Source organism: Ochotona princeps, chromosome 1, assembly GCF_030435755.1.
Source record: "Ochotona princeps isolate mOchPri1 chromosome 1, mOchPri1.hap1, whole genome shotgun sequence".
Lineage (NCBI taxonomy): Eukaryota > Metazoa > Chordata > Mammalia > Lagomorpha > Ochotonidae > Ochotona > Ochotona princeps.
Genome location: NC_080832.1, coordinates 80,819,529 through 80,843,090, shown reverse-complemented (window position 1 = coordinate 80,843,090; position 23,562 = coordinate 80,819,529). Strand labels below are relative to the sequence as shown.

The 23,562-nt window shown below is 39.8% G+C and overlaps 1 protein-coding gene across 1 annotated transcript in view; it reads right to left on the bottom strand.

Moving 5' to 3' along the window:
* The window catches only part of IMPG1 (interphotoreceptor matrix proteoglycan 1), a 123,379-nt gene that overhangs the window by 61,699 nt on the left and 38,118 nt on the right, over positions 1-23,562 (bottom strand). Inside the window, exons 2-7 of the mRNA XM_058669552.1 lie at positions 22,375-22,554; positions 22,082-22,110; positions 17,965-18,029; positions 13,562-13,659; positions 8,027-8,176; positions 945-1,003 (exon numbers count right to left, since the gene is read on the bottom strand). Of these exons, the coding sequence (XP_058525535.1) occupies positions 945-1,003; positions 8,027-8,176; positions 13,562-13,659; positions 17,965-18,029; positions 22,082-22,110; positions 22,375-22,554 (581 nt within the window). The remainder of the gene's footprint in view (positions 1-944; positions 1,004-8,026; positions 8,177-13,561; positions 13,660-17,964; positions 18,030-22,081; positions 22,111-22,374; positions 22,555-23,562) is intronic.

Here is a 23,562-nt window from a genome sequence, read left to right as displayed (position 1 = left end):
TTAAGCTCCCCTGGAAGCTGTTCTTTATGAGTTTTGCACATCTTCCTGTAAGATGACGGTGAAGGCACCAGAAGAGCTCTGGTGAGACCTGCTCCCCTGATTTCCAGATCCCCTTTGGGATGCAGGATCTCAGTCCCCTCAGACCAGAACTGACATTTCTCTTGTGGTACATTTAAAAATCATAATCTGACCCTACCCACTGATGTTTTGAACAATGAGGACTTAAAAAAGACATAGAAACTCTTGCCAACAATTGTAAAACTCGCCTTAGGGTGTTGGGATGCTAGTGGATATAGTCCTGCTGAGTCAGTTATGGGAGCTCTGTCAGACACTGTAAATGCCAGTGTGGCATTTCATTGCTTTATAAAAACATTCTAATTTAATAACTCTTGGGTGTAATTCTTTACTATGGTTCAGATGCGTAAGTGATATAACAGGTACATTTTGGGAAATATTATCCCCATTTATCACTGCTCAACCCATTGCTTCAATTTCCTAAATCTACCCACAGAAACTGCTCTGTTTTGGTTTTGTCTGTCCCCCTGGGGTTCATGTATTGTTAAAATGGCGATGATATCTAGTATTTGATAGAAAAGCAAGCAATCAAACCACTAAGGCAATTAATTGCTGCGTTTCTGGATCTGTCTCCACTGAAGTGTTTTCTACAATGTTCATTAGCTCCACCAAGGACAGCAGATGAGTGCTCCATAGACAACCACATTTCCCACTCCCAGAAGGAAGGAGGATTATCGCTCCTGGGTTGGCCCTTAAAAATCATCTAGACTCATGCTCTAATTAAACAATTCTTTCACTTGAAATGATCCAGTTTTCAGGACTTGGCAGAGCCAAACAACTTGCAGAAAAGGGACTTTATTTCTCCTGATACCTTTTTAAAAGAGGATTGAAAGTCATGGAAAAATGAAGAGCCTGATTCTCTTACTTACCTAAATCCCAACACATGGATTTCTTTGAATCCTGGAAGTTTCTTAAATGCCTTTTGCATCTGTAGAGAGAAAGAAATTACAAAACACTCTGCTGGGTCAGATCTAGCCTAACTGAAAAACTGAAACAAGGGAAGTCAAACTGTATTACTTATTTATGAAATGGTTGCCTTTTGCTATTTCTTTATAAGCAATAATTAATAGTGCTCACTGGCTTTAGCTGTTACTTTATGTAAAATATAAAATAAATTAGCGCTTAGAGGAAATTTTTGGCTGTAGAATTTTTACTCACAGTGCAAAATTGCCTGATTATGTAATTATGGCTGACTAATATTTTAACTATTTTTCTAAAAGATATGATATAGAAAATGTGTGTAATATCAAAGTATTAAATTCAAAATTGTTAGTATAACTACATAAAATGGCAGGGACAGATTTTAATACAATAGATTTGTCTTAGATTCATATTGACTTGACAATAAATTTTTTTGATTAACCAAGACTTTGTTCTAGAGGCCAGCTATCAGGATATTTTACAACTGCTGTACTCAACCACTACCTACTAGCAGCCTAGCTGCTTTCCTGGACATCCCCAAGAGGGAATCCTATCACTTCTGTGCTCTCTGAATCCAGGGCATTTCCCATTCCTCCTCTACAACACCCCTGTTATTCCCTGGTTCGTCTTCATATCTTTGCCCACTCAGTCTTCTTTGCTCTACCTTATGTCTGTTTCTGCTTTGTAAACCTGAGGGGTTTGCAAGTTTCTGTTCTCAGAGCCGCACCCCCCACCCCACCTTTCCCATTGATTTACTAAGCTTGATGGCAGGCTCTGTGCTAGCTCCCGGGGATGCTGTCACACATACCAGCACTTCCCCAATTAGCCTTCCAGTAGAAAAGCCTGGTGGTAGGAGACAGGAGAGGATAGTTACTTAGGTGTGAAGTTTGGAAGGCAGAGCAAGGTGAAAGATGTGGTTGAACAGATGAATAGACACTTAGTCTTGCCTCCCTCTCATCTCTTGTTGGATGATCTCATGTTTTTAATGGGTTTCATGATTACCTAATACATAGCTTTGAGTAGTTTCCAACAAGAATATCCTAACATTCGCCTGTAGCTAAACCCAAAATAAAGTCCTTCTCTTCCCAAATCTGCCTTTCTCCCAGCCTCTCCCTTAGGGTATGAGCATACATCATTCTCCATTTCGGAAAGCCTGGCACTGCTAGGCCTAGCTTCTCCAGCACTCATCACGCACCCAACAACTTCTGTTGGTGTGGGTCCTGCAATGGCTTTCGCTTCCAAGTGGCAGCTTTACCCTTCCTACCCCCACTTCCACAGTTTGCAGTAGGTTTTTGTGCATGGCAATGCAGAAGGGGTGTAGAATAGGTTTTTTAGATGTACTGGTGGGGATGAGAACGGAGAAGGTATTTGTTCAGAAAAAACTGTAGTCAATCTCATTTGTCATCCACTAAAAATATCTGGATTGACTCTGCTGCCTTTGAACAAGATCTGTTTATTCACAAAGACTTTCAAGATCCTCTCGGGTCTTCACCTTATATCCCTACCTCTAATACCTTACTATTTGCACTTCCTGCCTTTGTTATCCCCTTGGTCAATACTGTGTTCTTTTTTTTTAAAGATTTATCTATTTTTATTACAAAGTCAGATATACAGAGAGGAGGAGAGATAGAGAGAAGATCTTCCGTCCGATGATTCACTCCCCAAGTGAGCACAATGGCCACTACTGTGCCAATCCAGAGCCAGGAGCCAGGAACTTCCTGCAGGTCTCCCACACGGGAGCAGGATCCCAAAGCATTGAGCCATCCTCGACTGCCTTCCCAGGCCACAAGCAGGGAGCTGAATGGGAAGTGGAGCCGCCGGGATTAGACCTGGTGCCCATATGGGATCCTGGCGCATTCAAGGCAAGGACTTTAGCCACTAGGCCACGCTGCTGGGCCCAATACTGTGTTCTTAACTGATACCAAACTGACTCATGTATACAGGGATACATGAGTCCCTGCATACAATATACACACCTACTTCTCCAGGTCCATATGAATTTGTCTCAGGCCAAGATGCAATATGTGAAACCTTTTGCTCATTCAGTGCTTCTCTTACCCACTCCTAATTTCTATGCTGGACAGAACACCTTCCCTACTAGAATTTGTAGATCTCTTAAGTCTCCCAAAAGAGGTTCCATTATTTCTGCTCTTTACTTTAGGGCTGATTACAGCAATGCCCCATGAATGTCCATGAAATACATGCCAATACCCTTCACTGGTCTGGTCCCTGAGATCTTGTATATTCAGTTTTACCTCCCTCCTTCCCAGCATCTTGCAAATGGTCATTCAAATAGTAGGGACTCAGCAATTGCTACTTCAGTTGAATTTATCTCTTCATTTGCTCAGCTCTTCAATGTGCCACTGTGTTGTCATTGTATCTAAAATTACTTCTGCCTCTATTATCCATGCCAAGGACTAGAGAGCAATGATACAGATAATTCCCAAATCACTTCTGTGGAGCTTTGAAGTACATCCTGACATTTTGTTCCCCCAGCAGACTGATTTGCTTCCTAATTTTTTTCTTGTGCCAATATTAAAAATAGTTTTCATTTCCCGAACACATAAGAACTGAAGTGATGAGGAGATGCTTGTGTGGGCCCTGGTTTAGGATTCTGTTATTTTCTAGCTGTGTGAGCTTCAGTTTATTACTTAGTCTCTCTAAATCTTGATATACTTAACCAGAGTTGGAGAAAAATATACCTTAGAACTGCTGTAAGGAATAACTGATAAATAACAAGTGCCTGGCACATAGCTAGGCCATGAGTGGGTATTATTGCACTGTGTGTTGCTTATCCACTACCTCTCTTGCTGGGATACTAGCTTCCTGAGGGCTTGATTTTCTCTTATTTCCCCAGTGACCACACTGTATGGAGCCTGGAAAGAGCAGAATAAGTCTTCAGGTATTGAAATACTCTGCAGAATGGGGGTCCCCCACAGAAGTTAGGAGCAAGCTCATGGGCTGAACAGAACCAGGGGGTTACAGGTCTGCATGGCTGGTCTGCATTCTTATTGAGGAATATCGTATGCAGAGAAGTCCTGTGCACAGGTTCCAGATCTGGTGTTTCCTCCTGTGACAAGGAACTTTGGGCTACGGAGCACTTGTCATTCTGTTCCAGGAACAGAACCAGGTGCTGAACATTTAAATATCGGCTGGAGTCTTCGCAGCAGGAGAGCTAGTGTCTGATGCCAGAGGTGCTGTTAAACATAAGAAAACAGTCCAAGTGCAGTATTGCCTCTGGGTCGTCCTATAGCGGTTGCAGCATTGGCAACAGGCAACACAGCTGGGGAGGGCTGTCCCCCCACTCAAGATTGCCCCATGCCACTGGGGTGGCTGGGGTTCATTGGTGTGTCCATGCCCTGTTTGTGAACCTGTGCATGATTAAGAATAAGCATTGTTTAGAAAGTTACAGGGGCTCTCTAGGGAGGAGATGACAAAAGCCTTCAGTTAATTCAGCTAAATAATCTTCTTGGGGACTTTCCAATCATGGAGCACTAACCACTAGATAGCTAATTAAGTGCCCAGTTAACCTTATTAATAGTGCTAAATGCACAAGGGTTTCCCTGTTTCTGCTGGAATGTACATTAACGGGGCTATAAAAAGGCAAGCATGTGGAGTTCTTGGGAATATTTGCTCAGGAGAAAGCATTCAGACAACAACTAAGCGATTCTTGTTGACATTTGTATTAAATTGCTCATTAGGTTTATTGTGAAAATTAAATTACTGCAAGACACTGTCCATTAATTCCTGATTAGGCCCGAATGGCTGTGCTAATGCAGGCATTGTGCTGTGTTGGGGCTGATAGCTGACACCAGGCTGTGGTGGTGGGGTCTTGATCAGAAATTTGGGAGAGAATCACAGGCTGTAAACCTGTACTTTCATCTTGGGCTCCACCTTGGAGAAATCAGCAGCTGGACCAATGGAACTAGCAGGACTGATGTGAGAAGTCTCTGGAACAACACTTGAAAGATGTGCCCTTTGTTGCCAGAGAGTCTCTTTTAGATGTCATAAGGGACAGGTCCATTTTCTGATGACATGGTGGTCTTTGCCGAGAGGTATTTATTTGTGAAAAATTAGGAAGGTTTAGCATAGTGATTTCAAGCAAGGATTCTTGTTTACTAGGCTTCTGGAGCTGGAATCTTGCTCTGTGATACAGTGAATGTGATTTCAATGGGATCTATGGATTCAATTCTGTGTGTTTCAATTTCTTCATTTACAAAATAAGAGAAATATTACTTACAGGATAAATCAGATCTGCTATGTTTACAGGATTAAGAATACTACCATTATTTATTAACTTTGCAATTTAGACTTGGAAAGGGACTACGATGTCATCATTAATTTTCAACAGGAAACAGGTCAGGGAGAGTAAAGGATGTCCACATTCTCATGGCTGATTCTGGGCAGAAACAGGACTAGGACTCAGGCATATAAAAGTCCAAATGTGTTTTCATTTCAGATTATTTAAGGTACTTAAAAAAATCAATCACAGGTTAGTGGAATCTGAGGACAATGATTTAAGTGAAATTACTGATTATATTGTCTTTGCTGAAAGTTAAAAAGAAAAACAAATGAAAAAGTCAACAAACTTTTAAAATTGATTATTCCTAGATACTCATGTCAAGTACTTCTGTTACATAAATACCTCTATTGAATATTTTTCTTTGAAGTTTTAAGAAATAATTCTGTACATTTTATTAGCAGAATGCCAATTCAGGGGGAGGTGGGAGGTTAAGATTATTTTATTGCTGGACGTGGTGTGATGACTGAGTTACCTGGTCCTCCCCATGCAAACTCATGGATCCCATATAAGTGCTGTTTGATGTCCTAGTTGCTCCACTTCCAGTCCAGCTCCCTGCTTGTTGCCTGGAAAAGCAACAGGCGATGAGCCAAAGCTTTGGGACTCTGCTTTGGGTCACATGGAGTATCTGGAGGAAGCTCCTGGCTCCTGGAATTGGATTGGTTCTGCTCTGGAAATTTTGGCCATTTGGGGAGTGAACCAGCAGGTGGAGGATTATTTTCTTCTCGTTGTAAATCTGTCTCTGATAAAAATGAATTAAAAATTTAAGACTATTCTCACTTCCTTTCTGAATGAGAAGAAAGTGTATTATATACTCTAAGTATGATAACTAAAAGCCCATGTGTTCTTAGCCTGAGTAAGATTCATGTATATTTAATCTATCCATGAACATAGTTCATAATTAGTCTCGTGGAAGTTTCTATTTTCAGTTGTATTTTTCTTTTTTTTTTTTAAAGATTTGTTTTTATTGGAAAGGCAGGTCATATTTACAGAGAGAAGGGAGAGACAGAAAGACCTTCCATCTGCTGCTTCACTCCCCACATGGCCTCAAATGCTGGAGCCACGCAGATCCGGAGCCAGAAGCTTCTTCTGGGTCTCCTACCTGGCTGCATGGTCCCAAGGCTTTGGGGATCTTCTACTGCTTTCCCAGGCCCCAAGCAGGGAGCTGGAGGGAGATGGAGCACCTGGGACATGAATCAGCACCCACAGAGGACCTGGGCGCTTGTAAGGTGAGGATTTAGCCATTGAGCTGGGCCCTTCAGTTGTATTTCTATGAACAATTCCCGAGTAGAAAATTCCACGCTCTACACTGGGAGTTGGAAGAGTTCCAGCTCTATAGGAGAGGCTTATATTCTAGAGGTAGTGAAGGTAACAAGACAGAAGGGAGGTGAAAATACAGCGAAGGGCACAAACATGTAAGCAAGAAGTCTCAGGACAGTGGCCTTTAGGGTGAGGCGAGTGCAGCAGGGAGGTGTGACACCCGGAATGGGGAGAGGACATTTCCATATTAAAAGCAATGCATGTGAAGGCTAAAAATAAGGAAAATTTGCAAATCCTTTGTATGAGGGGGTCTTCACAAAGTTCGTGGAAAATAGTTTAGGAGAGAAAAAAACTAGCCAGTGAATTTAGAAAATACTTTACAATGAAATGAACATATTTTCTTTTTCACATGGTTTTGAAGTGCCGTCATAGTTCTAGGAACTAACGTGGAGAGGAAGAGGATGGGAAACCAGTGGGCCTATGTGCGGCTGAAAAAGAAGGCAGGGGCTTCTTATGTTAGACTCATAGATGCCATATTGAGTATCATAGCTGGATTTATCATAGCTGGGAAATTGAAGAGCATTTAAATTTAATAAACAGAATGATATGATAATTATCATAGATGGAAGAAAATTCTTGGGAAAGTGGTAATTCAGTAATTGATGACATGGACAAGATAATTGCCTTACAGTATTACCCATGAAAAATGTCATGGCTTTTATTCATTAACTGCAAAAATGGAAATCCCAAGTAAAGACAAAATATTAAGTAAAATCATACTTGAGCCCAGCATGTAATATACTTGGTGTATATGTGATTACTTTAATTCACTTCACTGAAGTAGGATTAGCATACAAAATGCCATACTAATGTAAACATACATTTTTAATTCAGGAATTGTTATGTACTTGTGAAACCGCCAGCCATCAATACCTGCATAGTGCTGTTCAGTTAAATCTGAAGATCTAATTATATTTAAAGACAATCTAAATGGAATGCAGAACTTCCCATGAGATCAAGTTGTGTGAACATTTTTTTTTTTTTTACCATTGTGCCTCTTGTACTCTTTCTGGTTAAAAAAAATGAATGCCTGGAGACAGGTGTTTAGTTCAGGGTTTAGACATTACTTGGGATACCTGCAATCCATATTGGAGTGCCTGGGTCTGTGCCCCGACTCTTCTCAGATTCCAGCTTCCTACTATTGTGTGCTCAGGGAGGCAGCTCAAGTACTTATATCCCTGCTACTCATATGGGAGATGTGTACTGAATTCTAGCCACCTGGCTTTAGCCTGGCTCAGTCCCAGGTATTGTAGACAGTTGAGGAGTAAACCAGTATAGGGTATATCTCTCCAGCTTTTAAATAAATACATAAAGAAATGCCTCGTTAGAAGAAATTGAGCTTACGGTCCATTGACTACTGGGTTTTGAATTGTGACTTGGGATGTGATTGTGCAGACTGCCTCTACTTACCTGAAGTTGTGACTTGACTGCTACCTCCTGGTAGTATGGGGACTGGGAGTCAGAGAGCTCTGCCTTGAACTTCTGGTTTGCCAGAGAGATGCTAAACTCCACTTTCTCGAGTAGGTCCTTGGAGACATTATGTCTCCATGTTTCTCTTTCCTGATTGAAAATAAAACAAAAAACCCAGGAATTCCATTAGTTTATCCCATAAATAAATGGGATTATTGTAACATACATGTGTTTTATCTCAAAGAGTACACCAACAAGGTTCAAGTGCTTTTAGGATAAAGATCCTATTATGTATGGTGGTCTCTGAATTTCAATGGGAAACAATTTAGCAGTATGAGTTAACTGTTTAAAGTCTTTAAATACTGTCATTTTATGATGGGTCTTCATGAAATCATTTACGCACCTCCATACCCACATGGTTTAAACTTTATCTGCTTCTTTCTAACTCCTCTGTCTCGCCCCTTCCCTCACTGGTGCATCAAGATTCTATCACATCATTGTCTGACTCTAGAAATCCTTGTTCAGAATTGATTGAATTAGACAAAACATCTGAGTGCTGAAATAATGCTTCCTAGAAGAGTCTGGACTGGCTTCCTGATAACAGTTGGTTGAACTTCACATTGAAACCCACTAGAAAGTACTATCAAGCCAGGAGAGCATTTGACGATTCTCTCAGGTATGGCATAATTAGCCAGCCTTGGAGGTGAACCTGAGGATCTGGTGGTGGCCTTGACTGCAATGGGCAAGGAATCTTCTCCTTGCCCTCTGACTTGGGAATGACCAGGAGCCCTTCACTGCTCAGAATTCACATGAGCTCTCAGGGCACAGACTAGACCCAAAACTATGTTTCCAAAATGGAGTTTGATGGATTTTTAACTTTGTGTTCTCAGATGCTACTGAGGTTGGTACAGCTTTCTCAAAAAAAAAGTTAAAGAAATGCTTAAAATTACATGTCTCTGGTTACATATGTGGTCTCTTTTAGTGAAATCCAAGTTAAGGAAATTGAAAGGAGAATAACCAGTGATATTGTTGTGGAGGTCAGGAGGGGGGAAGCAGGTGTATTTTCCTTCATTTTTGTTAAAATATAGCTTCCATAATTGTGACACCTAATTTGAGTAGGGCACTTGGAGAATGTGGATTCACATATAGTAGGCTATAGAGATTGTTAAAAATGATTTTCATTTATTCACTCAGAAAACATGTATTGCAAATCTGTGGGTATAGCACAGTGATATATCTATGGGATGGTAAAAAAGTAGTATACAGAATTATTCTCTAGAAGCTTACTATTAAGGCAAATTTCAGGTTCATACAAAATATTTAAATGAATTCTTTAAAGGTATAAGCTAGAAGTTACCCTCAGCTATTGTATTTATTCCTATTCTATTTTTTAATTAAACAATTTTTAAAAAAATTGTTTTTACTGCAAAGTCAGATATACAAAGAGGAGAAACAGAAAGATCTTCTATCTGCTGATTCATTCCCCAAGTGGTCCAACGGTTGGAACTGAGCCAATCTGAAGCCAGGAGCCAGGAATTTCCTTTGGGTCTCCAATGCTGGTGCAGGTTTCCAAGGCTTTGAGCCATCTTCTCCTGCTTTCCAAGACCACAAGCAGGAAGCTGGATAGGAAGTAAGATATGAACTGGCACTGATACGGTATCCTAGGGCATGCAAGGTGAGGATTTTAGCCACCAGGCTACTGTGCTGGCCCATAATTAAATTTGATTGATAAATAACTGAGTATATTTTTGGGGTGCTGAGTGTTTGATACATGATTACAATGTGGGATGATTAAATCAGACTAGTATAGTCCTCATAATACAAACATGTTTTTTGGGGTGAAAGCATCTAAAATGTTTCAGAACTTTTGAAACATACAATTTCTTATGTAATAAATCAAGAGTTTATTCCTTTTATGTAACTGAATTGGTGCATTCTTTAATCAACATCTCTCCATTACCTGATTCTCTCCCCAGCCTCTGGGTGGAGTGTTACATTATTTACGGCCTATATTTACTAAAACATTAAAATACGAATTTTTCATTCCTTTCCCATGGCAATTTTAGAGACTCCCTATCATCTATAAATTAAAACCTGAACTTTTGGAACTGGTGTAATGGTACAGTGAGTTAAGCTGCTGTCTGCAGTGCTGGTAATACTATAATCCCATATAAGTGTCAGTTGAAGTTCTAGTCAGTTGAAGTAGCTAGTTCCTTTCCAACCAAACTCCTTGCTAATGTACCTGGGAAGCTGTGAAAGATGCCACAAGTGCTCTGACCCTGAAGCACAGGCAGGAGATCTCTATGGAGTTCCTGCTTTCACATGGCCCAGTTTGACTGCTGTGACCACTTGGGGACTGAATCAGTGGATGGAAGATATCTTTCTCCTTGTCCCTAACTCTGTTTTCTTAACTTTAAAAAAAGATTTGTTTATTTGAAATGCAGAGCTATAAGAAGAGACAGATATTCCATTTATAATTTTACTTCCCAAATGGCCACAACAGCTAGTGCTGGGTCAGGCTGAAACATTGAGCTTCATCTGATCTGCCTTATGAGTTCAGTGGCCCAAGTATTTGGGCCCTCTTGGACTGTTTCCAGGTGCATTATCAGGGAGCTGGACTGGGAATAGGACAGCTGACAATCAAACTGGTTCCCATTTGGAATACTGGTGTTGCAGATGGCAGGTTAACTTGTGCCACAATGCTGACTCCCAAAAAATCATACAATTTTTTTTGTCTGGCACTATGTCCTTAATCTGATTTTAACTTGTTTGACCAATTTTAGTTTTACTTCCATGCCTTGATCTCCAGATTTCTCAGCACACATGATGCTCTTCAGCAAATCCCTATTCTCATTTCCAGCAAAAATAATTGCACACCACCTCTAACACAATGCACATTCACACATGCATTTTTGACTCTTAACTGATACCCCTTGGTTCAAGTAAAATATTTCTCCAGGGAACAGTTAAATCACTGCTAGGACATCTACTTCCTAGCCTGATTCCAGACCCAAGCACCCTGCTTCTCATCTGGCTTCGGACCAGTGCCCTGGGGAGGCAGCAGACAATGAATCAACAACTTGAGTCCCTGCTGCACATATGGGAAAATTGGGTAGAGTTCCAGTTTCCTGGGTTCAGCATGGCCCAGTTCCATCAGTGGAGGGTGTTTGGAAGATGAGCAACAATTGGAAGAGCTCCTCTTTCTAATAATTTAAAAGTAATAAAAATTCTGACCATTGAGGGCTGAAGAAATCTCCATTTCCTGTGAACTCTGTAGACAGATTAACATCCAAATGCCCAATGTATCAAAAAGTCACATAGAGTCTCTCCATGCGTATTCCCTCCACTGCCCCCGCCACCCCCGTGTTTATGATCTTCTGGATCTGGATCCTGCACAGTTCTTATACATTACTGACTCTCTCAAAGCAAACAATTTGGGTTCGTTTATGTACAACACATGGCGAATATACATTACTAAAGATTGTATTTCTGTTACCTCCTGGCTTATTTTGTTCCAGTAAACACCTGACAGCTTCAGTTACAGTACTTAAACTTATTTTGCTGTACTTAATTGTATTAAACTTTCTGTGCAGGCTATGGCTTAAGATTTTTGGTGCATATTCAGTGCCTAGCAGTTAGAGGATTTTCATAGTGTTTGAATGAGAGAGTGAGTAATCAATGCAGGTGACAGAAACGATGTTAAAAGAAACAAGCCATGAATGTGAAATGAAACATTTAGCCAATCCTCAGAGGATGGGGACTCTATTATTAAAGATTTCTCAAGATAAATAACCCCTGTTACTTATTTGTATCTCCTTCAGACTTTATTGGAGACATGACTGGTGGAGTGATTTCAGACTCCGGGAGCGATTGTCTGACAGTGCACTCCTTAATCTGATTCCAACTTGTTTGACTAATTTTAGACTTACTTCCATGCCCTGACCTTCAGATTTCTCAGGTAGTGCATGTGATGCTCTCCTTAATCTCCTGAAGGTTGCACTGGCAGTGCTGGGAAAAGAAGAATCACATTCTGGTTCACCATTTCTTACCCTACTGGCCCTTGTGGCACTTGTTCAGCATTTGCTGCCATGGCTCTACCACCTGTGCAAAATCAGTGTTTTGACACTTTAGCACCGAGTGTCTGGTCTTGATTTTTCTGGAAGGTTAAATTTTTCTTACTTTTGGGAACAGTGTTGTGGCATATCAGTTTAAGCCACTGTCTGCAACTCTGGCATCCCTTATGTATGCAAGTGTGAATCCCAGCTACTCCACTGCTAGTGTTTCTGGGAAAGCAGTGGAAGGCGGCCCTACTACTTGGTCTCCTACACTCATGTGGGAGACATGGATAAGGCTTCAGGCTCCTGGCTTCTGTCTAGTCCAGTCCAGCACCATCTGTTGGGGTCACTTGTGAAGTGAGCCATTGAATGAAAGATTTTTCTTTACTTTTCCTAATCTTTCTCTAGAATTCTGCCTTTCGAATAAATAAAAGATATCTTAAAGAGAAAGTATTATGTAATGCTGTGTTGCTTTGTATATTGCTGTTTTTGATAACCCACATCCAAACCACAGCAGTTGATTTTCTTTCAAGGGCTCATGTGTTTGAATTGAGGCATTGTGCTAAGGGTGGTAGTGGTGAAGTGGTGGGAAGTACAAGGGGCAGGAACTGGTGAGAGGTTCCTGAGGTATGGGGACCAAGCCCTGCACATGAATGCTGATCTCCTAGAGTGAGCTCTGAAAAGAGCTGGTTGTTACAAAGCCTAAGTTTGACTTCTAAACAGTCTTTCTGGCTTCTTTGGAAGTGGGGTCTCTTTCTACCACACACTCCTGTACTTTAGCTATTGCTTTCTGCCAGGAGGTGATGCCATTGAGGGAGTCGTCTGGAGATTGCACCATATTGTTGGGAATTTCAGTCTCCACTGTGAGGTAAATAAGCCTCTGTTCTTCATGGAGTTATCATGTCTTGGTTATTTCATTCTAGAAATGAGACATGGACTGACACACTAACACTACATTTTGTTATGAACAGTTCTTTTGTCCTGTGTACCTTTTCATCCATAATATTGGCCAATGCACCTCTTTGCCGCAGAACACTTTATATCCCCTCCAGTATTACAGAGGATATTTTGATAGGTTTGTTATCTCTCTGACCTATTCATGCTGAACATGATTGAGAGCAGAGGCCCTATTCCTGCCATCATTTATATTTTAACGGAGAGTGCTCTATTGCCTGACTGATTCATTCTAATGTTTATGAGTACCCACTATATACAAGGTTCTGTGAAGCTCTGGATGGAAAGCATCCCTATCCTCCAGAGATAACTAAGCTGCTTCTGATTCTTCCACCTTGGCCTAGTGCTCAAACTCTCAGTTCCTAGGAAGAAGTGAGAAAACCAAAGAGCACAAAGTCAGTAATTCCTGACCAGAGTGGTACACACCCACACCAAGAGTGTTGGATGACCAGTCCACCCATTCTCTTCCACTAGAGAAACACAAATGAGCACATGGAGGAAAAGACAGACTCCCCATGATTCTTACAGTTGGAGGCTTCTTGGTCTCTTTGAGGGTATGGTTGAGGATCTCGTTGAGGTGTGTATCAACAGGAGAGGGAAGGAGGGGTGCAAGTGAGGCAACATCTGTGAAAATGAAGAAAAATTAGACATGAGAGTGAGGCTAAAGCAAGTTTTTAAGATTTATTTTTATTGGAAAGGCAGATAGAGAGGAGGAGAGACAGGGAGGAAGATCTTCTGTCCCATGGTTCACTCCCCAAGCAGCCACAATGGCTGGAGCTGAGCCTATCCAAAGCCAGGAGACAGGAGCTCCTCCAGGTCTCCCATGCGGGTGCAGGGTCCCAAGACATTGGGTTGTCTCTGACTGCTTTCCCAAGCCACAAGCAGGGAGCCGGCTGGGAAGTGGAGCTGCCGGGATTAGAACTGGTGCCCGTATGGGATCCTGGTGTGTGCAAGTTGAGGACTTTAACCAGTACGCTATCACGCTGGGCCAGCTAAAGCAGTTTAAATGAGGATAAAATAATTCCACATGTTTTTTTGTGACTGAAATGTACAGATGTTAGGTGCATTTGGAACTCATTTAAGATCATATAACTATGTTCTTGAGGAAAATGTGTAACTCACACTCTGGATATTAGTAAAGTTCCTTATTCAGCCTGTGTAAAACCCAACTTTGGTGCTCCCATATATGTTATGGTCAGTTGGTTCTGCCTAATGACACCTGATGAAGTTTCCTTTTTGTAACCACATAGAAGATTCATAGACAAAAATTTACCTAAATTCATCCCCCTGAAAATTTTCCAAGAATTTTAGAATTGTTCAATAAGAAATGAGGCATTAGAGCTCTACTCATGTAATCCAAGAGAATATTGAACACTGAGATGATATCAATTCCATCCCCTTTTAAATAATCACCATAAATCATCTCAGGAATGTGGCAAATGTTTTGACATATTTAAATATCCCTATATAATAGAAATCTACCTTCTACTGAGATGAAAAAAGGTACGCAGTGTACTACAAATGTATTACTATTTTATAGTATATCTTCCTGTTAACAATATTTTTTCCAAAGTATTTTTATGATCAGTTGGTTTTTATTTAGCCAGAAATTGCTATCCATTTTAATCTTAACTAGGAAAAAAACATAAGGATGTATTAGGTTATTCTTGTGCTTTGGGAAGCAGGATTACTAGAAGATGATTTGATGGTTGTTTGCTCCCTGAACAGTATGCATTTTCTTGCATCTGCAATCACAAATGACCGCTCATCACTGAGATGCTGTGAAATAACCATATAGCATGTGGAGTCATGGCGGGTATTGGAGCTGTGAGGTAGAGAATATCGTAATCATCCAGGGAGGAAGACTTTTTGATTGTTAATAAGAAAGGTGGCCTGTAGTATATCAGAATATCAAAGGGTGCAATTCCTGGCATCTTTGGTTTGAGCCCTAGTGGGAATACCCATGCTGTGAGCAGTTGAGATGAATATGATCTTCACCTGGGACTTCACCAGGCTGTTACCAGGTATCTTCAAGCTTTGATTCTAAGAACAATTGTTTAATACCACATTTTTGTTACAGTAAAGTAAGTGCTTGGCTACCGTGCTAAGAGAGCAAATACAGTATAATGCTTGATATCCTTCCATCTTCTTGTCATGAAAAGAAATATCATCTAGGATATTGAGAACAACTATTGGGTAGATTTGGTTTAACTTGTAGTGCAGTTAGCTTGCTTTGGAAATCCATCACTTTCTTCACACAAGCTACACAGAAAATTTCCCTGTTAACAAACTTTCTCAAGATTAGGTTTAACAGAAAATAGTTTATTATAACTGAAAAATTCAGTTGCAATGAATGTCTTATACTGTTCAGTATTTTCTTCTAGTGTTTGTAAGGTTGAAGGTTAATGCAAAAAGAGGGCAAGTTTAATTTTGACGCTGCCAGATTATATACCAAAATTCTGCTATCTTTGAAAAAGAAAACATTGATGGAGAAGGTTGAGATGCAGAAAGTTAGGAAAAGAAGTAACTAAATTGAGTCTTAAAGGTATTCTTGAATTTGTATCATTGAAGATTTTCCACTTTTGTTTTTTGCAGTCATTACTAATGCTAAGTCTTTGACAAGCAAGATGAGAATTTTACTGTTTAGAGTCTGGTAATTCTTTTTGCAGCTGCTATTTGGAAATCTTGACTGCTGAAGTACACGTAATTGAACCTTATACTTGAGTGTCCAGAAGCATTGGGGAAATAAACTTTAAAACCTTTATTGCCTAAGTCGGGTTTACATTGTTACTTTATTTTATTTCAATAAATCGTTTACTAAGCTTCTACCCGCAGTATCAGTATCTCATGGGCACTCAGTTCATGAGCCAGCTGTTCCACTTTAATCCAGCTCCTGGTCTGGGAAAGCAGCAGATCATGGCTTAAGTCCTTAGGCCCATACATCCATGTGGGAGACCTGGAAGAAGCTCCTCATGCCTGGGTTCAGATCAGCTCAACTTTGGCTATTGTGATCATTTAGTGACTGAACCGGTGAATGGAAGATTTCTCCATCTCTCCTTCTCTTTCAAATAATAGTAAATAAGTCTTAGAAAATGAAACCAGTCTCAAACATTTGCTTGATAGAGAGGTAGAGAAGGGAGGGAAGGAAAGAGAGCCATAGAGCATACCATCCCATCCACAAGCTTATTCCCCAAAACTTGAGGATGAGTCTGGATAAAGCCAGGAGCTTAACTCCATCTGTGCCTGCCATGTGTGTTGTAGGAAGCTGAGATCCTGAGGTTTCACCCGTGGCTTCCCAGGTCATCAGCAGTAAGGTGCACTCAGAGGCAAAGCTAAGATTCAAAGGCAGGCACTCTGGTAGGATGTAGGCATTCTGAGTAGTGTCTTAACCATTACACTAAATGTCTGCTCCAATGTGAAGCAATTTTTGGAAATATAATTTCCTTCTCTAGTAGTAAAGATTTTAAATGTTACAGGTCAAAGTTAGGTTTCTTATAAAGGAAATGAACAACTACACATCTCTTTACTATTAGAGATTATTTTAGTAGTAATGGTTTCATACTTTTGGCTGGGTTAGGATTGTTTATTTGCTACAAAGTCTAGACATAAGGAAAATTTAATATTTTCATGGAAAATGGAATTAAAGTTTTTGACTCAATTGTTTGACATCCATACATATTTTTTCATAGTAACACTTTTCAACGAAATTTTTAGAACAGCTTTCAGAGGCTGGGCTTCAATTATTTTTGCACCAAAATTAAACTTACCTTTTATTTCCCATAAACTTCTTAAGATATTTTATAACCACAACAAGTTTCTTTTAATGACAGTAGGTTAAAGAAATGGGGAAGTTATACTAAAAATTTAACTAAAATCTTTTCAATTCCTAGATTTTAAGTATTCAAAATTTAATTTTCTAAAACAATTAAAAATTATTAGGAAAATAATAACTATTCTTAAAGTCACATGGGAAAATGTTAAGACTATAACAGAAAATATGAGAAATTCTAAACATGTGATATACACAGGAAAAATTAATTTCCTTTCCCTTTTGGCAAACATCAAAACAAATATTTACTATTGGCAAGTTGGAGTGAGATAGGACCTTGTTTTGATTAGCAGGTTACTGAAATGGAAATGAAATTTTTGGAAAATAAATTTGGCAAAATCTCTTAAAAGCCTTTAGAAGTCACATTCATACTTTAGTAATCAATTTTAAAGAATAATTTGAGAGTTATGTGTCTAAGTGTTATTTAAGCAATATTTATAATGGTATCAGTTAGCAATGAGTGGTTAAATTTCATTTACTTGGATCCAATAGAATGTTGGAAGTCATCAAATACTTGAGTAAGTTTTTCTGGAACTATTCAATGTTGGAAAGATGATGAAAACTTTAAGTATGGTCTCGGTAATAGTGGATAGAAGAAAGATAAGAAGAAACAGACAAAATGATAATGGTTCCCTTAAAATTGTAGGATACTGAATGTTTTGGCTTTATCTTTCTACATTAAACTAGTTTTAGACAATGAATTTAGATTATTTGTAAGACGAAAAATGCAACCTCAATTTGAGAAAGTACATTATCCTCTTTGTCAACCTCAAGTAAGTATTGCTTTGTAAATACTGGTGTATTCCTACTGGCTTGAAGTTCAGAGGGTAGAGGTGAGTGAACTTGTGATAGACACCAGATAATATGCCTATGTCCCTGGTGGAAGTACCTGGGTTTGAGTTCTGGCCCTGGCCCCAGATTCTAGTTTCTTGGTAATGTGTTCCCTGACACATGGCAGCAGATGGCTCAGTCCTGGACTAGGTTTTGGGCTGGTCTAGCCCTCGACATGGCGAGTGAGTAAAGCAGCACATATGGGAACTCCCAGTCTTCTCTGTCACATTAAAGTAGAAAGTGGATAGGATGAGAAGATCTGATCTTACCTGTTGAAAATAACGGGGTTTCATCAGACTTTCCCAATGTCTCCTCTGTAGATATTTCGTCTTTTCTATTAGCACAATCAAAAAGAAGAGTTTGTGAAAGAGCCTGATAACATTTGGAAACATACATTTAAATTTGTCTATATTGAATAAGCCAAACAAACGAGGGATTTAAAACTGTATTTACATATCTTTCAAATATTGCAAGTTACAGGGGTGGTATTTGAATACGTTCTTATTGAAGAAAAATATAAACAACTTTCTGAAATGACTGACTGCGAGGTTTCCACCATCTTGGCTGTGTGTGGCCTTGGAGTTTGTACAGTTGGCAAAGCTGGTCTTCAGTTCCTGATTTGTAGTCAGATTGTACTTGCCTTGTATTTATACTAAAGAAAACAAATGGCATGATTTATAATAGAAGTATTCTTGAAAAAATCAGCTCCTCAGGTCTGCAAATATGTGAGGTCATCAAATTTATTTAATAAAGTAATTGCTGTGGTTATGGTAAGGGACACAGGTAGATTTTTGGGTAGCAAATACTAGCTGTGTATTCTGGACACAATCATTGCTTGCAATAGTGACCAGCCAGGAAGTTGGGGGTAGGTTTGAGATAACATGGAATGGTAATGTGGAAGGTATTATAGAGGCAAATCCAGGGTCAGTGGGGGCAGGACTATCTGTGCATAACATTGATCCAGTCTAGAAAGCTTAATGTAAAAAGGAGTCAATGTAATAATTTTTTGAAGCCCAATGAAATATTTGTTACTATGATAGAAAGAATTGTGCTTGTGTTGACACTTTATGTGGCAATTAATCAATATTCCTAAATTTCTTTTGGAAAGTGAAAGGAAATGGCTACAGGTTTACTTGTTCCACAAGCATCCAGATAGGTCATAGCAAAGCGTAGCACTTACATTTTTATACCATACTCAATTCACGAAGTACAAATAAGTGTAATAAAATATTATCCTGGCATGGAATTTGACCCAATAAAATGAATGTCAGTTTAAAAATGCATGACTATCTTGGTGCACACAGGTAAAACAAACTTGGATTTCATAGTGGAACTTGGAATCTGCTATTCTTGCTATTCTAATACAACATGAGGGAACTGCAAAAATTTCATTAAATAGAATTAGAAGCTAATACGCATTTCCAAGACCTTTTAAAAATATCTTTGTATGTGCTTAACAAATATTTGTATGGAAATCATAAATAAACCCTAACTACAACAAACATAGTAATTACAATTTTTCTTTTTGCGTCATAGATTCTTGTTTATAGTTAAGATTTCCTAATTTCTTTTTTGCTTTGAAAAAGAAAATAATCTAGGAGAGTAGTTAGGAAAGTGGTACCCAGGGCATTAGCCACAGGTCAACAGCCCACCTTGTGCAGAGCCCTGTGCTGGATGCTGATTCTTGCCCTTGGTGATTAGGTATAGCTTTGCTGCTAAACTGGTAATCTCTACCACTGCCAAGGAGTCGCACTTTAGGATGCTGGATCACTCAGATATTCCACTCTCTTACGTGTCAATCATTTTGAAGCTGGTAGATTGGTGGGCTTGTCAGGGTGAGAAGAATGTGTTTTGCATTCTGGAAAGATTTGAAGTAAACATTTTTCCTCAATTTTTAATCTAGTATTCATAGCTAATGTAAAAATTTCCTCCCTTTTTCTTGTTCTCAAGCTGTGTTGGCAGGTACAGGAGTGGATTGAATGATTCTATTTCTGTCTTTCTGGCTTTGGCAGCTTGCTTTTTAAAGTTTATAGTACTTATCAACACTTGGTTAATTTTGATAGTTTTTCCTTCCTAGTGGCTTCTGCCCTACTTTATTTACTGTTTATTTTTGAAAATGAATGAGTCTGTAGATAACCTTGTGTTTAAATTAGTCAACATCCCTGTGCCTTGAGAACAAAGTTACTATGCTAGCACTGAGATTTTCCTATCAGTCTAGCCTTGCAATAGGTTTGTCAAATTCATAAAAGAGTGACTGGACACATGCAAGTGATTAACAAAATAAGCACTTTGATCAATTTTGTGCAGTAGTTGGAGAAATTACAAGACAATCTGAGGTTTGACTCTTGAGTGTATATTCTCTCAAGGCAACAAGATAAAGCAAGGACATTTTAGGGCACAGAAGGTGGCTGGGAACCCGCATTTACTTTTAACATATTGGTTACTCATTACTATGTCAATTAATTCCATAATGATGTAAATTTTTGCTGATGGTATGTTGGAACTTTCAATTGACTGGGATGATACTCTGCTGGCTCTGTCATCAGACCAGAGAGGGTATACCTAAGAAGCCGTTGAACTTGACGGGACAATAAGATGCTGGACTCTATGTTTGGTATACGCTTGCAATGGGGAAATCTCAACTGAACTTGAGCTGTGGTTATGCAACAAGGTGGAGAAATCCACCATGGTGGGAGGGTTTGGGGAGGGGTGGGGAGAACCCAAGTATCTATGTAATTGTGTCACATAATACAATGTAATTACTGAAGTTAAACAATAAATAATTAAAAAAAAAAAAGTAACTACCAAATAGAGTACAAAGCTCAATGTGAGGAGAGATTATTGCAGGCACAAATAGGCTGTGAAGGCATCAAGGAAGGCAGGACTAGAGCTTCAAAGAGTAGGATTTTGATAGATAGGATGGGAAAGAAAGTCTTGCAGGCCCTAGGGAGAGGCCTCGGGTTACAGCTGGGAGGAAGGGAGTGTGGATCTTGGGAAGTGAGGAAGTGCCTTGCTGGCAGCAGTGGGGTCAGGGATAAAGAGTCAAAGTTGAAGGCCAAGGGCAAAAATGTCTTAATTAGCTTGGTTTCCACCTGGTGAAGATATCTACCAGGAAAAATTCACTCATAGTGTAAAAATGTGAGAAATTTGAATAAGGGGTGCATTTCCTAGCTTGTGGGAAGAGTACAAGAATACCAGTGTATAACGATGATAATGAAGTGCTGCAGCTAACTGCAGGCTGGAGGGATGAGAGGATGCCAGGAATGAGGAAGAGGGAAGGCTCCGTGGATAGGGCTGCCAGATAGGAGCTGAGCTGAACTTGAAGGAGACCAGTAGCATGCCAAGATCTGACAGATGTTGTGTTTGTGGATATGTGAAAATGAGCTGAGCTCACTCGCCTCTGTCTTCTACTCCCCTCGTCAGGGGCTGCCCTGCTCAGAAGACGGAGGGTGCTAATGATTCAGTACCTGCCACTCAGTTCCTTGCTACAGAGGCAGGTGGAGAAGGCTGGGGATCAAATATGGAGAGGGGCAAGGAGAAGAGGTGGGATCCTTTTGACAGCCATGGAGCAGGGCTCATGTAACAAAAGGAATATTCCAGGCTAACTATTCTAGTATCAGTTATGCAAAGTAAGGAGGAGAGATTTGAGTCGAGGACATCTGTTAGAGAGATGAGTTGACATTTTTCACAGTAAATTAATGAAGTCCTGGGCCAGGTTGATGTCAGAATGGGAATGAAGAAAAAAAATGTAAAAGGCATTGTAAACACTTTTAGTAATTTACATGTTCAAATTCATCTACGTAGCGTATCTTCAGATTTGAGTGTCTAAATGCTATATAATGTATGCAATTTGTGAGTTGAGTTTGACAACAAAATTTCTTTTTAAATAATCTTATCCAGTGTACTTTTCTTTCTGTTTTCTGTTTTGCATATTGATTTTCTTATTTGACATTCAGTCCTGGTTGAAGATATAACTCAGTGCTTCAGTAATTCAGTTTGAGAAGTACTAACACTTTATAGAATACCAAATGAGAGTTCACGATTCAGCTTGCTCTCACTGTATATTTTCCTGATGTATCTCGTAGTTTACTAGGATTTCTAAAAATCAAACTATTAAATGCTCTATGAAACAATGCATTAGATATGTGTGCCAGTGATGAATTACTTTTACCAGCAAACAATACAAACATGTCTCAACCTATAAGAGCTATCTACTTTCCTTTAATATTTTAATCTTCAGTGTAATATATGCATAAATTGTCAAGATAACCTATACAGATCTTAAAGGATGGCATAAAATCGTAAGGGTAAAATAGCTTAGTTTCTCTGCCTTATATTACCTTTAAAAAAGTCAAAATCTCTGAGCACTCTATTTTGGGAACTTACCTCTCTGAGAAGCTTCTATGTTTTATTCTCTGCAAAAAAGATTAAAAGTAATTTTACCAGGAGATAATGCCAACTGAAGAGCTCAAATCTATTTTCATTCTCTTCTCCTTTCAACTACATTTAAACCTGCCTGAACAATGCTGTTTGGAAGAATTATAGTCCTCATGGCCTTACAAGACATTTCTAACATTTCTTCAACCAACCGTTATGCTGTGAAATTCAAAGGGACAGGACGTGAGGTTGGCCATGACCCTGACTGGTGTCTCAAACATCCAGACGGTGGATAGGCTCACCTGCTTGAGAAGATTCAGGTGCTCCTGGGAGCTGCTGAAATTTTTCCCAATGTCAAAGAGGCAGAAGGTCTCCTGCTGGCAGAGGTCGACCCAATTCTGGTATTCCCCTGGATCGGGGATGCGATCCAGAAAGATCCGGTAGGCTTCCCAGACTGCCTCCTGACACACTGCAAAACAGGGCTGTTAAGGGGCACAGTGGCCATGCCTTGAGACCCTTTTCCCACAAAGTGTGATCTCACAATATGGCAAATTCTCTGTGGCTTATGCTGTGATACTTCTAACCCTTGGAAATGAACTACTGGGTCTGGTACAGTAGACCAGTAGCTAACGTTTTTGCCTTGCAGGTGCTGAGTCCCATATGGGTCATGTCCTGGCGGCCCTGCTTCCCTTCTAGTTCCCAACCTGTGGCCTGAGAAAGCAGTAGAGGATGGCCCAAAGCCTTGGGACTCTGCACCTGGAAGAACTCCTGGCTCCTGGCTTTGGATCAGCTCAGTTCTGGCCATTATGGCCCCTTGGAGTAAACTAGTGGTTGGATTTTTCTGTCTCTCCTCCTCTCTGTATATCTGACTTTCTGATTAAAATAAATGAATCTTAATAAGTAACTGCTAAACATTCTTTTTTTGATACCATGTGTTATGGTCAAAAGGAAAAGAGGAAAAACAGGCCATATGGTATGTATATAAGACTGAAATTTTGAAAAAGTTGAAGATATCACTGTGAAGGTGATGGCTGGGCAGTTGGGAAAAGCCCAGATGCTGATGTGGGAGAGCACCCAGAGCACTGAGGGAAAGGCAGGATGTCAACGTGGCTAGAGCAAGACTGAGCAGCAGAAAAGAAGAAGCCAGAAAACATTGAGTGTAATGCGGACTTGGAGAGCTTCTGCATACCAGTCATCTCCAAAATGGATACAGTTATTCAAGACTTTCCAGATGATGAGCAGGTGCACATATTTTTAAAAAATGCCAATTATTAGACTTCAGTTTTCATATGCGTATCTAACAAGTTAGTCTCCCTAAGGACACACCTCTCCTTTCTCGCTTTCCGCTTTCACAATGGTCATCTTTTCCTCAGTTCTTTCTAATCTCACTATAATACAATGTTACCACACAAGGGGGGGGGGGAGTGAATCAATATAACCACATGGAGTTTGAGAAAGAGAGTAAACTCAGGACAGCGAACACCGTAGCC